At 43.0% G+C, this 16,440-nt stretch overlaps 1 protein-coding gene, 3 non-coding genes and 1 pseudogene across 4 annotated transcripts; 3 read left to right on the forward strand and 2 right to left on the reverse strand.

Moving 5' to 3' along the window:
* Positions 1 to 606: 606 nt before the first annotated feature.
* On the forward strand, positions 607 to 5,700 carry LOC119540794 (annotated as a pseudogene).
* TRNAQ-CUG lies at positions 629 to 700 on the forward strand. The gene has a single exon. It is a non-coding gene; the product is annotated as a tRNA-Gln (tRNA).
* TRNAM-CAU lies at positions 5,091 to 5,162 on the reverse strand. The gene has a single exon. It is a non-coding gene; the product is annotated as a tRNA-Met (tRNA).
* A 1,993-nt stretch (positions 5,701 to 7,693) lies between the features above and the next one.
* LOC119540128 (elongation factor 1-alpha 1-like) lies at positions 7,694 to 9,162 on the reverse strand. Its single transcript, XM_037844176.1, has one exon. It carries the CDS (start codon positions 9,145 to 9,147, stop codon positions 7,759 to 7,761), a length of 1,389 nt encoding a protein of 462 aa, XP_037700104.1. The 5' UTR covers positions 9,148 to 9,162; the 3' UTR covers positions 7,694 to 7,758.
* Positions 9,163 to 16,367: 7,205 nt separating this feature from the next.
* On the forward strand, positions 16,368 to 16,440 carry TRNAV-AAC. Its single transcript has one exon. It is a non-coding gene; the product is annotated as a tRNA-Val (tRNA).

Here is a 16,440-nt window from a genome sequence, read left to right on the forward strand (position 1 = left end):
CTCTTTATCCTCCTGCGCCCCCTGAGTTGTGCTCCCAAGGCTGCTTCGATCTTTCGCCAGCCTGTGGTCCAAACATACTTATTTCGCTTTTCCATAAATACCAACCTCTCTCCTACGGCTTTTGTAAAATCTTTCCATAATGCGTCCGCAAAAGCGCCTGACGCTATTCTAAGGATGATTTTCATGAAAGCAGAATGAAGTAGAATGAAGGATCTCAGGTGTCTGCCTCAGTTTCCTCACCTGTAAAATAGCGATTATGATCTTCACCTCACAGGTGGTTGCGAGCCCTCTGTAAGATACCGAATACAAAACCTGGCACACGGCTCAGTCTTGATCAACAACCTCACTCGTTTTTCCATTAAGAAATAGAGGCGCGGGGGCACCGAGTTCCTTAATCACTTGGAAAGAAAGGCCTGGACGCGGGGGAGAGGGGATTCCTGACGTTTGGAATTCAATGTTTTCCATTAAGACTGATCTAAAGGGTGTCGGGTGCATGCTTGTGACAGGCAAACCTGTGACTTACCCCCAGAGCAGGAAAAGCAGAATGGGCATTTACCTCAGACAGGCTAGGGAGCCTGGATGGGAAGCATTAGGCCATCAAGAGCAATGAGAGACAAAGCGCATCGGGGGCCCCATGGTGCAACGGTTAGCACTCTAGACTCTGAATCTAGCGATCCGAGTTCAAATCTCGGTGGGACCTTGGTATTCTCTTGTAGCATACTATGCACATTTCCTCTCCCCAGACTCTGGGGCATATTTGAGAACCCTTCTCTTTCCTGCCACAAGGAATTTTCATCCACCGACAAGTAAACTGATTGGAAGAAAAGGTCCCATCCCCTTTCTTTAGAAAAGCAGTACATTTCTAACACAATTTTTTTTTTAGTGCATACTATTACATTTAACTATAACTCAAATCAGAGCGAAAACACTTAAAGACTTTATGGTCACTGAAAATAATCTTTCAATTTGTATATACATTTTCTGTTGCAGAGTGATATGTCAGGGTGATCCATTATAGCCTTTAAATATAAAATAAACCATATTGGGTTAAAGTTCTGTGACAATTCTTTGTTTCGTTTTTCTCATAACATTCCGACAAATCTAGCTTATTGAAATGTGTGGGGGGAATACAAAAGATTATTGGGAAGCCAGGGAAACAAGAAGCTGAAGTCAACAAAACACAGAAGAGAAGGGAAAGACCAGCAGGCACCACCATGTGCCTTGCCATGTGGCAGAGGAGCTAAGGATCCTGACAGCAGGTTTTGAGGACACTTGATTTGGACAGTTTCCAAGACTCTAACCCTTAACCAGACATAGATTGTGGCCGAACTTCACCAAGCCATTCCTGAGTTTTTCCCACAGTAATTCTCTGCTTATTTGGATTTTTTTCAATGATGAAACCATCAGAACCATTTGTTGTGCCTTATTTAGCAGGAGCAGATAAAAATATGAGCCACAGTGTGATCACAAAACACATCCTTCCTCTTTGGATGTACTCTTACCTGACACTGTTGCTCCCCGTGTTCATTCTCACCGATTATGTCTGCTACAAACCAGCTATCTTACAGGGCATCAGCTTCATCATAACCTGGGTGCTGCTCATATTTGGTCAAGGATTAAAAGCTATGCAGGTGCTGGAGGTCACCTATGGCTTGGTCTCTGCCACCAAGGTGGCCTACTATGCCTACATGTACAGCCTGGTCAGCCCGGAACATTACCAGAGAGTGAGCAGCTATTGTAGGAGTGTGACACTGGTGGCCTACGCTGCCACTTCTGTGCTGGACCAGATGCTGGTATCCCTGGCCAACATGTACTTTTACCTCAATATCATATCCTTGGCCACTGTCTAGGTGGCCTTTCTTTTCTTACTTTTTCTACCGATGCCCAAGAGGAGCATGTTCTTTCATGCAATACCCAGGAAAGAAGCTCCTCAAAAGCCCAGGAAAAGATGCTGACTTAGATGAGCCCCGTAAGGATCACCAACCAGTCCACCAAGAGTTTTTCAACATTTCAGAGCCTGTGGATTACAGCCAGTTGGGCAGCCCAAAGCCAAAAAATGTGGCTTTGAGAGTTTTTACACAGTGGTTCCAAGATCTGAGGAAGTGTTACTCCTCAAAGCATCTTTTTTACTGGTCTCTCGGATGGGCGCATCCACGGCAGGTTTTAGCCAGGTTTTGAACTATGTTCAAATCCTGTGGGATTACAAGGCATCGTCTCAAAGTTCTACAATATATAACGGAGAAGTGGATGCCCTTGCAACCTTTGGAGGGGCCGTGGCAGCCTTGGCAGTAGGCTACATGAATCTTTTGAGAGAGTTGGCATTGGGGATCTTCTCAGCAGCAGATGTTTCTCATGTATTACACAACTAACATTTGGGTGTGATATGCTGGCCTTTTGATATTCAAGTAAAGTTACATGTTTCTTGTAACCATAGCAGCATTTCAGATCGCTGTGAATCTTAGCCTGGAACCCTACGCCCTGGTGTTCGGAATCAACACCTTCGTTGCCTTGGTGATCCAGACCCACCCTAACTGTGACCGCAGTTGATGACCAAGGCCTGGGGCTTCCAATCATTATTCAGTTTTTGATTTATAGAAGTTACTTCTCAGTCATTGCTGGAATTTTCTTAATGAGAAGCATTTACATAATCTATTCAGCCAAATGCAAAAAGAAGAATGTCCTTCTCCTACTGACGGGAATCCAAATGGATCGGTTGACCCAATGTTTGATATGAGCATGGTAACAGGATTTCAGCCCAGCCTCCCCTAACACGGAATCAGAGGATGGGCTACTGATTGAAAATAAATGGTGCTTTGCCTGTGTATTTAGGTATTTTAATGGTTGGGGTTTTTGTTTGTTTGTTTGTTTTTTAGCAAACCAGAACAGTGACTTTATTAATGAATATTTTCATGTTTTTATCACTTTTGATTCACAAAGCAACCTTATAAATACAGGAACCAGCATAATGAACACTTATACTGAGAACTTTTCCACCCCCACGTGCTTGTACATATTTTTGTGTAGGGGTGTGTGTGAATGCATGTGTATACAACATATACAAGTCCACTGCCTGGGAATTACAGAATCACATGAGTGTTCACATTCACTAGCTTGTTGTTATTGTCCATTTGAAACTATAAACTTGCAGAAAGCAGGTGCTAAACTATTTCTCTGGTTCACAGACATCTATTTTATTGAGCCACATCAAATTGCTAATATTTGTATGTCTTAGACTCCAGAACCAGCAATTTTATATGGTTCAACACATGATTTTTATACTGCAAGTTGCCACTCATTAGTGGCTAATAAAATCGATTTCATAGATGGGGATCAGCATTTAAAAAAAAATGAAATAGACTAGAATAGAAAATATGAGAGGGTATCTCATGTTGTAAGAGTAGGTGTGGCTTTTCAATAAAGTATACATGTATCAGTTAGGATATTGATTCGGTTGCTTTACCAGAGGCTTAACAAGGGCGGTTTACTTCACTTTCCTGTAGGGCTGAGCTTGTAGGCTGTGCAGAGCAGTCAGTGGCTCCATTCCAGGCAGGCATGCAGGCACCCGGTCCCTTCTATCTGGTTCCTTCTATCAGGTCCCTTCTACCTCCTGGGTGCTGTCCTCATCCAGTTTCTTGAAACTGGTTCATCTTCATTCCACCCAGAAGAGGCAATATAAGTGCTGCCACATCTTCATTCCAGCCTTCTCAGAGGAAAGGCTGCTGGCATCCGGGGTTCCTTTGTCTCATAGGAAGGCACATGACAAAGTCTGCTGGCCTTTCTCTCCCAGGCTTAGCTTCTGGTTTCAGTGGCTTTCTATAAAATGTTTCTGGGCTTCTGTCTCTCATAGCTTCTCTTGGTATTTTAATGTTTTGTCCTAGATTAAGATACTGTGAAAATGGAACTGGATGCTTAACGTGTGCAGAACTTTTAACATGGTTGAAATTAAATGTTTGGAAATAGATAGAGATGATGGTATCACATTATGATGGTGAGTGTAATTAATGGCATTGAATTATGAGTGTGACTGTGGTTGAAAGAGGAGGTTTAGAGTCAAATATGTCACTAGAAGGAAAGCCAGAAGATAAAATATGGGACTATATGACACAGTGAACCCTATGGTGGACAATGACAGTGATTGAAAGTACAAATATAAAAAATGATCTTTCGTAAACAAGAACAATGTATGTCACTACTACAAGGAGTTAGTAATAGAATGGTATATGGAAGGAAATGCACCTGTTGCAAACTATGGACTATAGTTAAAAGTAATATTTATTCTTCCATCAATAGTAGCAAATGTATACCAGTGCTAAAGGTTAATGATGGTGGGAGGTAAGGGGTAAGGAATGTTCTGGGGATTTCTTTATTTCTGTTTTTTGTTTGTTTGTTTGTTTTACATTTTTTTATTGTAAAGTATAATGTGTGTGCAGAAGACTGATAGCTTTCAGAGGATGGTTTGGGGGGTGGTTGTGTAGCAAGTTTCAGGATTTGGTATGAGTTGCGGTTCCACAATTTCAGTTATTTCCTTCTAGCTGTTCAGAGACTAAAAGTAAACATCTATATAACGTTAAAATAAAAAGTTATTGTAACACAGATGGCTTTAGAGAAGAACATTACCATTAACTTGGTCTGAATTTAGCATATCATGCGTAGGAATGAATACATGAGCAAAAGGAGAAGGCGTCTCTGCCCAAATAAAAATACAACATAGGTTTACGGTAACGAACAGTTTCGTACAAAAGTCGGTAATAATACTTTCCTTTGAGTAGAATAAAATGTGCACGAAAATATAAAACCATAACCTACTGCAGTGTTGGTTCCATTCACTGGAAAATAAAACGCTGATTTGTAGAAAGATGGAATTTGTCACCATCTTTTCCAAAGTAGAAAAGATTTGCCGCTTTTGCAATGAATGAGAAGGGATTTTTGCAACTATTTGGGGCGGGAGAGGAGGGAAGAAATCGCCAAACACTTCTAGAAATCAGATGCGGTCTCAAAAAAATAAAAATACATATATGTATGAGATCCAATACACTCTACAAGAAGCCTCCATTTTCCGCCGACTAGGAGCGAAAGAGAAACACTCTTCTTAGCAGAGGATGGTTTTGATCCATCGACCTCTGGGTTATGGGCCCAGCACGCTTCCGCTGCGCCACTCTGCTTAAGCCCAAGGGTTATTTAACTTCTTTGTTTCATCATATAGAGAGGGTAACTACTGGCGCAAGCTACCTCAGCTGCCGAGGTCCCGCGTATTCCCTGTGCCCGCGGGGCGCTGGAGAATGAGGGTTCCCGCAGCATGAAGGATACGAAGCACCCGAGATCTGCTTTTTCAGCCGGGCGCCTCACCTTCGGCAGAGACCGCAAACAACCGCACTCACCATAGGTGAGAGCAAGCAGGGACCCTGGTCGTCGGCTCCAACCCAGGTGCCTACGGACCTGCCCGAGAGGCCTGAGCGCTTGCAGCCCAGCACCTGCACAGTATTCAGCACATTCACCACGTCCACCGCGTACAGCACTTCTATGGCGCCCACCAGGCCCCGCCGCGCATACCTCCAGGAGGCCGCCAGACTGGGATCCTGCCAATCCCGTCGCGTGGGTGCTCACCGAGACTTAGAAGCACATTCCCAGACTTCCTTCATGAAGTTGATCCTTTCTGACTGGAGGGAAAATCACTTTAAGCGGAGGCTTTGGTCTGCTTGACACCGCGGACAATGTAGAATCCGGTGCCCCAGGGCAATGTAGAGCCCAGTGACAATCAAGATCTCCCTCCTGAGCAGAGGGACCCCACTCCTCATCCCCCAGAGTAAAGATGACAGTGCTGAGAGACCTCTGAGAGTGCAGGAAACGGAGAGTGAAGGTGGAGGGCTCCAATATTCCCTAAGAGTCGAGACATTAAGACAAAGAGCCAGAAGAAAAGACCACCCACGTTTTTACCCACTTATAAAAAAATGGAACCCAACACCAGAGTGAAGCTGATGTTGCTAGTGCATGGACCACACTTGGAGTAGCACTGAACCGGAGCATCACATTTATTTCCTGCTTTTTAAAGCTCGGGTTGAGAGGGAACTTTCTCAAAAAGTTAACTAAGAGGCAGGCATCACTGAAAGAAATACACTACACTGTAGCCTATTTGGAAGATCAAACCCACCACTCTGGTAACATTAACACTGCCCTCTAAACAAGTAAGTGAACCGGACTTGCACGTACTAGGCTTTTTTTTTTTTCCTATCTTGTAAATACCATCAGCATATGTGTTCCTGAACTTCATGTTAGAAAGGGGAAGAAGTCCCTTCTTGCTTTCTCTTCAAAAACAAAAATAAAATGAAAACTTGTAATATACCAACAGTTTTTTATTCCAGCAATTCAGCATATATTCTGTATGGTAACATGAACTTACCCACACATTGTTTCACAGTAAATGGTGACTTTGGTAGCATGTGATTCCTGGACTTGGGTTCATTATATTAGATGTATTGGTCAGGTTTGGCAAAAATTCCAACATTTGAAATTAAACTCTGTTGGAGAAAGTTTATTAATTCACTCAATAATTAAACTGATTATCTACTCTATTGCCAGTGTTCTTGGTTTTGAGTACACAGGAAAAGAAACAAACATCTCTGCCTCCAAGGAATTTAAATTCTAGTGGAGGCCAAATGACAATTTAAAAAACATGTATCTTTTGTTAAATGAATTGGTGAGGGCCTGGAGGCAACTTGTCCATAGTGTCTATACATGACTGAAGTAAAAGCAAACTTGTCTGTACATCTTGAAATCACCCACACATACCTAAGGCAAGTTACCTGTGAAACAAGTTATCTGAGACTCTCCAACCCTGCACAACTGCTGGGACATTCTGATATTCTTTAAACCTAGGTCTTGATTCCCTGAAACCAGGACTTTTGTTAGGGTAAATAAATTTTGTTAATTAGCATTCCATCCCCTTCTTAGGCTTATTTTCTTATTGTTTTTGCTTAACCAATCATCTTTTTCTTTGTGAAGTGTCATTGTATTTACTATATAAGCTGCCCTTTCTCAGGGAAAATTGGAGCGTTTTGTCTCAGCATATGGTGTTTCCCAATTTGTAAACAGTCTCCTTTTGATAGTTTCTCTTTTCTAAATTTTTAAAATTTCTTTTCTTTGACACTATATATCAATATATATTTAGTACCTAGTTGTAGTTGATTTAAAGGGAGAGAGAAAGATCAGTTTTAATTGATGGGACTTAGTTTGAAGGGCAATGTAGCAAAGGGGGTAGACAAGCAAAAAGAGGAAGAATGACAGGCACACTTCAGTCAATGGGCTGGATCCTACCTGTGGCAGGTTAAATTATGTACCCCAGGAAAACATGTGCATAACCTAAATCCATTTCTGTGGGAGTGAATACATTGTAGACAGGACATTTTGAAGATGTTACTTTCAGTTAAGGGTGGCCAACTGAATTGGATTGGGTCTTTTCTTTTTTTTTTTTTTTTTTTTTCTCATTAAACTTTGTTTTAATGGGTCTCAAAATTCTGTGACAGATTTTTGGTCATTGTTTCCATTTAAAAAGTACTGATTTTAAAAACTAATAACTTAAAACTGCCACACAAAAACAAATGGTCCACAAAACATTCCTTTCCTTCTGAAAGTTTTACGATGCATTGTTATCATTAACCAGTCTTTTACTATTAAACTTAAATGGCCAATTGAGACAAACAGTTCTGAGACTGTTCTTCCACCACTGATTAAAACTGGGGTGGCAGGTGTTATAGGTAATATTCATTTAGCCTTCTGAGCTTTCTGGGCAGACTTGGTGACCTTGCCAGCTCCAGCAGCCTTCTTGTCCACAGCCTTGATGACACCCACAGCAACTGTCTGTCTCATATCCCGAACAGCAAAACGACCCAGAGGAGGATAATCAGAGAAGCTCTCAACACACATGGGCTTGCCAGGAACCATATCAATGATGGCAGCATCACCAGATTTCAGAAATTTGGGGCCATCTTCCAGCTTCTTACCAGAACGACGATCAATCTTCTCCTTCAGCTCAGCAAATTTGCAAGCAATGTGAGCTGTGTGACAATCCAGCACAGGTGCATAGCCAGCACTGATTTGGCCTGGATGGTTCAGAATAATCACCTGAGCAGTAAAACCAGCTGCTTCCATCGGTGGATCGTTTTTGCTGTCACCGGCCACATTGCCACGACGAACATCTTTTACAGACACGTTCTTGACATTGAAGCCCACATTGTCCCCGGGAAAAGCTTCACTCAAAGCTTCATGGTGCATCTCAACAGACTTGACTTCAGTTGTAACGTTGACTGGAGCAAAGGTGACCACCATGCCCGGTTTGAGAACACCAGTCTCCACTCGGCCCACAGGGACAGTACCAATACCACCAATTTTGTAGACATCCTGAAGAGGCAGACGCAAGGGTTTGTCAGTTGGACGAGTGGGTGGCAGGATGCAATCCAGAGCTTCAAGCAGCGTGGTTCCACTGGCATTGCCATCCTTATGGGTGACTTTCCATCCCTTGAACCAAGGCATGTTAGCACTTGGCTCCAGCATGTTGTCACCATTCCAACCAGAAATTGGCACAAATGCTACTGTGTCAGGGTTGTAGCCAATTTTCTTAATGTAGGTGCTGACTTCCTTAACGATTTCCTTGTATCTCTTCTGGCTGTAGGGTGGCTCAGTGGAATCCATTTTGTTAACACCAACAATTAGTTGTTTCACACCCAGTGTGTAAGCCAGAAGGGCATGCTCACGCATCTGCCCATTCTTGGAGATACCAGCTTCAAATTCACCAACACCAGCAGCAACAATCAGGACAGCACAGTCAGCCTGAGATGTGCCTGTAATCATGTTTTTAATAAAGTCTCTGTGCCCTGGGGCATCAATGATGGTCACATAGTACTTGCTGGTCTCAAATTTCCACAGGGAGATATCAATGGTAATACCACACTCACGTTCAGCTTTCAGTTTATCCAAGACCCAGGCATATTTGAAGGACCCCTTTCCCATCTCAGCAGCCTCCTTCTCAAATTTTTCGATGGTTCTTTTGTCGATTCCACCACATTTGTAGATCAGGTGGCCAGTAGTGGTGGATTTGCCCGAATCTACGTGTCCAATAATGACAATGTTGATATGAGTCTTTTCCTTTCCCATTTTGGCTTAAGAATCAGGGATGGTTTTCACGACACCTGTGTTCTGGCGGCAAATCCGTTGCGAAAAAGCTGGATTGGGTCTTAATCCTATTACTGCAGGCCTTATAAAAAAGGCCACAGAGAAAAAGACATGGGAAGGAGAGGAAGGTGGAAGTCAAGGGAACCTGGAAGAGAAAGGAAAAGACATCACCATGTGAGTTGCCGTGTGACAGAAAGCTAAGGACTCAAGGATCCCCAGTAGCCAGTCCCAGAATGCCACCATCTTGGGGAGAAAAGATCACCTTGCTAACACATCCATTTTGGATTTCTCCTAGCCTCAAAATCACTAGCCAATAAATTCCCATCATTTAAGCCAACCCACTGCAGGGAACCTGTTTTAGCAGCTAGGAAACTAAGACAATGTCTCAGGGACAAGGAGAAGAAGGTGCTCAGATAAACAGGGGTTGTTACACACACCCACCTCTTAAGTAAACACTTATTTTTGACACTTGTTCAAAAATATCGTGTAGGTGTTATGGATGAGAGTTGGAGAAAATCAATAAATGCCAGAGTACATGCATGTAACATAAATTAAATATATCTTATCATGGAGCAGTTATGACTTCCAGCTTGTAAGGCAGACCTGAGGCGCTACTCCAAGACCAGGATACTAGCATCTATGGGGGCAAATCACACACCTCTTTAGATTAGCCCCAACTGGGTGCGAACCTGAGACCTTGGTTCTGTTGGACAAGTTAGCCGACCCGCTGTTTTTCTGATTTAGAAAATCTGACCTGTGTTCTCAAATTGCTCTTGGGGAAAGTTAGGGAAGAGTCTCGCCCATTCTTTCCATTTCTCCCTTTCCCAGCTCCCATGAAAGACAAAAGGAAAGGAGAAAACCCTACCTGGGGAAGGAACGAACCTTGCCACTACGCCTGTCTGGTGAAAACTTAGACTTGCTAAAACTCGCCTATTCCGCTCCGAGAAAACACAGAGAAACGTTCCAGTGGGGTCTCCTTCTTCCATCCCGGGAAGCCCCCAGAAATGATCCAGAGACCCTGGGAAGGATCCGGAAGTAGAAGCTGGTAGTTTTGAGCTTTATGGGCAGAGTGTGAAATTAATTCACCCCTCAGAACTGCTTGGTGGATTTGGTCCTCACTCTCGGCAGCGTGAGGATTCCTTTCCATTCCAGAAGGAAGAAAGGAAATCCCCGGCCCACCTGCCTGGAGGGTTCATAAGGGCTGCAGAGATGCACTTTGCTGCGCTAGCGTGGAAACGCTCTGCGGAGTGTATGTCTACGGTTCCACTTTGCAGTTTTGTTAAAATTAACTGCCTATGCTCCTCTTTCCTCTCCTTCTTATTTTGTTTTTCATTTGTCTAGTACCTGCGATCCCAGCACAGGGTCTGGCATATCGTGTATTGTACAATAATTTATGTTAATGAATGTGGAATAAATGTGTTCAAAACAATATTTTTACTGGGGATCTAGTGTTAGTAAACAAACAAACAAACAAACAAAAAAACCCACAAGGTTCTCAACTTGTAAATTAGTAAATATAGCCTTTCAATTACTCCCAGCACTCAACATTCCAATGGCCCACAATCTGGCTGCTACCAGCTCACAGCATTTCACAGGGAATGGCCGCTCTCCGCCTCGGGCACCCAATGGAGAAATGACTTTGAGGCAGAGGAAAAGGTAAGCGCAGGTGTCAGGACTTTCAAATCCATCTACTCTGGGAGACCAATCGCCATCTCAGAGCAACCACTGAGTATAGGGAGTATATGGTGTTCACCCGCCAAACGAAATCATAAGGAGAAAACTGGGTTCCGGCTATGCAAGGAAAGGTGAAAAGGAAGAGAACAAAGAAAAGAAAAAGACATTGGCTTTTTCGTCCTCGTCTCCTAAACCAAATCAATGGTACTGAACAGTCATATTCCAAAGATGTAAGCTTTTGTGAGACACGGTTTACGAATCCATTCTCTCAACGTCTGTTCCCCCCACCTCGGATGGATCTGGCCCTGCAGCTGGACATTACTGGCCACATCCAATCCCCCCCCCCCCCCCCCCACACACACACACACTAAGCTTTTACTCCTGCGGTCCTGATTCCTAAGGGCCATTTTCTGGTGACAGAGAAGAAAAGATCAGAGCATGCTGCTCTCTCGGACAGAATTAGGATACTATAGAGAAATTTTTTGAAGTCAAATCCTCCTCTCCCGACTCCTACACCTACATGAGGTTTTCTTCCCTGGCGCTTGTAAGAGAAATTGGGTCCACTTTGCGAATAATCTGATTGTTATGCTCATTGGAGTCTGTTGATTTTTTTAATATAGTAAAAGTGCGAAGGCATGAAACGTACAGCCACCGTGACATTTCCTTCGAGGTTATTGAGCCTGGGACATCTAGAAAAAATCTGTTCCATCTTGGAGAGGAGATTTGCAACTGAAAGCAATCTGATTGGTTTTGTAGTTATTACATTTGCCCAATACAGGAAGAGCCCTAGGTTTGAAACCTGACGGGAAAATTTTTTTGTTGTTAGAACTGAGCCTTCCTGCCCTTTCTGTTGTCCTGGGCTTGAAATCAGGTTACCTGGGCCTTAGAGGCTCTTTCTTCACCTCCCCCCTCCCCCAGCAGGTTGCCGGAGTCCCTTCCCTCCTGCTGGGTTTGCACAGGTGTCACCAGGAGAAAGCGCCCGCCTTGGAAGTCCTGGTCTCGGTCTCCTCTGTGGGTCAGGCTCTTGTCGGAATCCAGATAGCGGATCAGGCGGGTTTTCCGCAAAGAGATTCGCAGGGAAGGAAAAGAGAACTCCGACCACTACCCTGGTGTCAAAGTCACTAGCTAGTCATTGCCAGAAAATTTATTTACACTGCTATATTGACTTTCTGACTTGTGGGAGGAGGATGGAGGGGTGGGGGAAAGTTGGGGGAAATCGCATACAAGGCCCCAAGCCTCGAGAACAGCCCGGGGATCTTCCGGCAGAGGCCGCTCCTCTGGAGCTTCTCAGTGCTCTGCGTTCCCACGCCCCCGGGAAAATCTCAAAGGTAGATGCGCCGCGGGGCTTTATCTTCATCTGTTCGGCTCGCGGGTGTCTCCACAGGTTTCACGCACGGCCTCGCCTTTGTCGGAAGCAGGGAGCTTCCCTGGGAACTAGAACCCGATCGCCTCACCAAGTCTGCGCACCTCCGGAAGCGTGTGAGGAAGCGCTGTGTTCAAACATTTGGATTGAGGTGAAACGTCTGGGCTGAGTGCAGACTCTTTACATTGGGTCGGAGGCTGTTTCCAACAGAGACTGCTGCTTTCAAAACATCATATAGTCATCTTACCTTTAGCCTGGCCTGGTCCTTTAGGCCTTTAGTCTACAAAATCTTACTGTGAAATTGCCCACCATGGGGCGGGGTGGGAGTGGGGGTGGCGAAATGTACCTCTGTCACATTATAAATGTATCTAATATTTTACGTAAAATTAAATATTATCACAGGATGTAGTTTTCTTCAAATGGTAATCATTGACTGTGGCAACCCGTGGCCTGAGCAAAACAGGCCTACAGATCTTTGGTGCACAGCAGTCTGCATGACCCAGGCAGCTAAATGTTTAACCTACTGCCTTTGTAAGCCAGTAAAGAGAAAAAAGGTAATTTGACCTTAAAATGTAACTTTGTGGGAAGCAGGCAGGAAGTGAGAGGCTCTTAATCTCACAAAAAGAGCAAAATGTAATTGTTCAAGTGTTCTTCTAGTCCTTCCTATACCACCCCTTCGGTCAGAGTGACCTGTTCCTGTATCTATTCTCCCCCCACCCTTAGGAATATCTTTGTCTTAAACCCTTATAAAAGGCTTTCTGTCTTCTTTGCATTGCTGGGTCGTCTTCCTTGTGAATGCCATGCCTGCCCCGCCTGAGAGAGCTATCATGATCTCTCCACGACTTCTCACCCTGTAAGTAAGCCGTGAATAAAAGTTCATGTATCAGAAAATACTCATTGTCTTCTTTGGCCTTTGGACTGGCATGGCCCTCTTGGGCTGCAACAATTAGGAAACTGATAGCTGAGACTATCTGGCCTCTTGTCCTTCCTGGAATGGCTTCCTATGTTCTCAAAGGTGAGATCACTCTGGTTTGATGGCTTCTGCATTAGGCCACTGGAACCTACTCTCTGAAAAGTGCAAAGTATACATCCACCACTTATTTTGTTCCTTATTTTGTGGTACCTTTGGAAACCTGAGGGGCAGGCATTATTGAGTTTAAGTTCACCAAGGTCACATGGTTAAGAAATAGCCAAGGCATGCCCAGGTCTCCCCAGTCGATGTCTTGGGAAGTTAGAATTCAAACATGCTTGAATCTATAGCTATGTAGTCAGCAGAGAGACAGCTGTAACTAAAATCCCCTCTATAACATTAGAAAATATATTTAATTATCCACATTAACAAGGTAAAGGAAAATCATTTTATGAATTACAGGCTATCCAGGTTAATGTGAAAGGGATTTTGTGTCCAAAATAACTTTTCATTTTTAAGGGGAACAGTCTTACTGCTGAGCCCCTTCATGGCATTTTGCACCACCTGGTGAAGTTTTTCAGTTATAACTAAGAAAGCAGCTTGTTTCAAACTGCTGTGGCAAAATATTTTAGAGAGAAAAAGGACAGTGATGAAAGTAAGTTGAAATGTGGCAAAAAAAATAAAGAGGAATGCATCACCACCCCCCAAATACAATGGCATTTGAATGTAAATGGTCCAGAGCCATAAATGAGTGATCCAGGGGTAAAAAAAAGGGCATTGTATCTATTATAGACACCGGACACATACTCCAGTCATACACAAACTCAATATTCCCTAGCCCCACATCTTAACATTTTCTACTGGAAAATTAGGCATACCCCTTCCCTATACCCACCTAGCAGTCTCCCCCAGCCAAGCATTGCCTTGACTGAGATATGAACAGTTTCCATTCCTTGGGTCCTGATTCCTGAATGTTCATTTTCAGGCACCATGTGTTGCTGACAGGGCGGCACAGGAATGAGACACAGACACAAAGTTAAGAATTTGGGGAGCAGGGGGCCCACTGCATCTCATGCTAAGTGGACCATAATGCACCTTTGCTCCAGTTATTTATTTCAGAAGATCGGGGAGTATATGCGAAATGTCCTCAGGCTCAGGAGAGCCCACCAGATACCTATGTTTACATCCTGTTGCATATCAGAAGGAACGATCTAGGTTTAGGACAATGGTAAACATTGTCGTCATAGTCACAAGACACATATCTTTACAGGGCGGGCCCGCACGGCGTTCCATGCAGACCTGTGGCTTAGCGTTCCAAGCCACCACCCTAGATATGCCTCAGGCAACATGGAAAACTCACTTTCCCACAACCATGGAAAGGCAGATATGAGCATCTTGCACGATAGCCAGAAGTTTCTAGAAATCTGAATTCTCTATATGATGCTTGAGATTTACATGCCTGTAATTTGGGGGAGCTGCTTGTGTGTGTTTAATTGGGTTCTTGGGAGAACCCTTTTATTAGTTGTCTCAGGGGTTTTAAAAAAACTTTTTATTTTGAAATAATATCAAACTTACATAATAGTTCCAAGAATAGAACAAAGGATCACCGTGTTTTCTTATCCAAGTTTCATACATTTTAAACATCAATCCACATTTTGCTTTATTGTTTTATTATTTTCTCTCTATATATATATATATATACACACACACACATTTCTCTCTCTTTGAGCATAGATTGTATACATCATAACTGTTTTGGTTTGCTAAAGCTGCAGAATGCAATATAATAGAAATGGATTGGCTTTTACGGTGGGGATTTCTTAGCTTACAAATTTACAGTTCAAAGGCCATGAATATGTCCAAATTAAGGCATCAACAGGAAGATACCTTCTTTGAAGAAAGGCAAATGACATCTGGGACACCTCTGCCACATGGGAAGGCCCATGAGGGAGACAGAGGAATTGAGATCAGCAGAACTTTACAGCTTGAAGTAACAAAGCTGCTGAGGTCTTTTGAGGTAAAGGAGACTCCCTAGACATGAGGCTGGTGTCTGCTAGTCCTTTTCTCCTGGGTTGTGTTGCTTTCAGCTTCTGGCTTCAGTAACTTCCTCTCTCAGCTTCTGTGGGTGTGTGTCCTAGATAAAAGGAAACTAAACTGACATAACTAAATGCAATGGATGACCATGAACTGAATCTGGTCTTTGAGATTCTTTGGTGCTTCTCTGAGTTATCTGGGCTTTTTCCTGACTTTTATCATCTCATAAAAGATACAGTAAAAAGATTAAGACTCAACTTGGGGCAACTCTTCAGCTGAAATAACCTATCAAAAAGTCCTTCCTAAAATAGGTCTGTACCCACAGGAATGGATTAAAAGAACATGGCCTTTTGGGGAGTACATAACAGCTCCAAACTATCACAATGACCATTTATCTCCTAAGTAATTCAGTTTATTTCCTAAGAACCAGTGTATTCTATTACAGTAGAGTTATTAATTTCAGGAAATTCAACATTTCTACAATACTAATGGGCTGTCTATATTCCAATCCCATCAATTGCCCCACTAATGTTTTTTTTTTTTCCTCTTCCCAATTAGTTTAATGTATTTTTCATAAATCATCCCATATGTCTCATCACACCTCTAGGGGAGGAGTGATGTTACAGATTATTTTTTCTGTTTCCCCCCTTTATTAGAGAACTTGTGGGTTTACAGAAGAAGCAAGCATAAAATACAGGATTCCCACATCACCCCACCACCAACACCTTGCATGGGTGTGAAACATTTGTTACAATTGATGATAGCACATATTTATAATCGTACTACTAATTAAGGTCCATGGTTTAATTTATGGTTCACTGTGTAGTGTAATTCCATGGATTAAAAAAAAATAATTATTCTGTTACCATATATACAATCTAACATTTTCCCCTTCTAATCATATTCAGCAACATATTTTGGTGTTGTTAATTGTGTTCACAGTGTTGTGCTACCGTCACCCCAATAATGTTCTTTATAGTGAAATTTCCCTGTTCAAGATTCAGTTCATGGTCATCCATTGCATCTAGTTATGTCAGTTTAGTTTCCTTTTATCTAGGACTGTTCTCAGCCTTTTCTTGTCTTTCATGACATTGACATCTTTGAGAAGTAGAGACCAGTTGTTTACAGAATGTTTGCTACCTTAAGTCATCAAGTTTTAATAATATAGACAGCAAAGTTTGAAAAAATGATTAGCTGAGAAAGGTGTTACCACATTTGTGGGTTTCCGTAGTGTAGTGGTTATCACATTCACCTAACACGCGAAAGGTCCCCGGTTCGAAACCGGGCGGAAACA

This window comes from Choloepus didactylus, chromosome 7, assembly GCF_015220235.1.
Source record: "Choloepus didactylus isolate mChoDid1 chromosome 7, mChoDid1.pri, whole genome shotgun sequence".
Taxonomy (NCBI): Eukaryota; Metazoa; Chordata; class Mammalia; order Pilosa; family Megalonychidae; genus Choloepus; species Choloepus didactylus.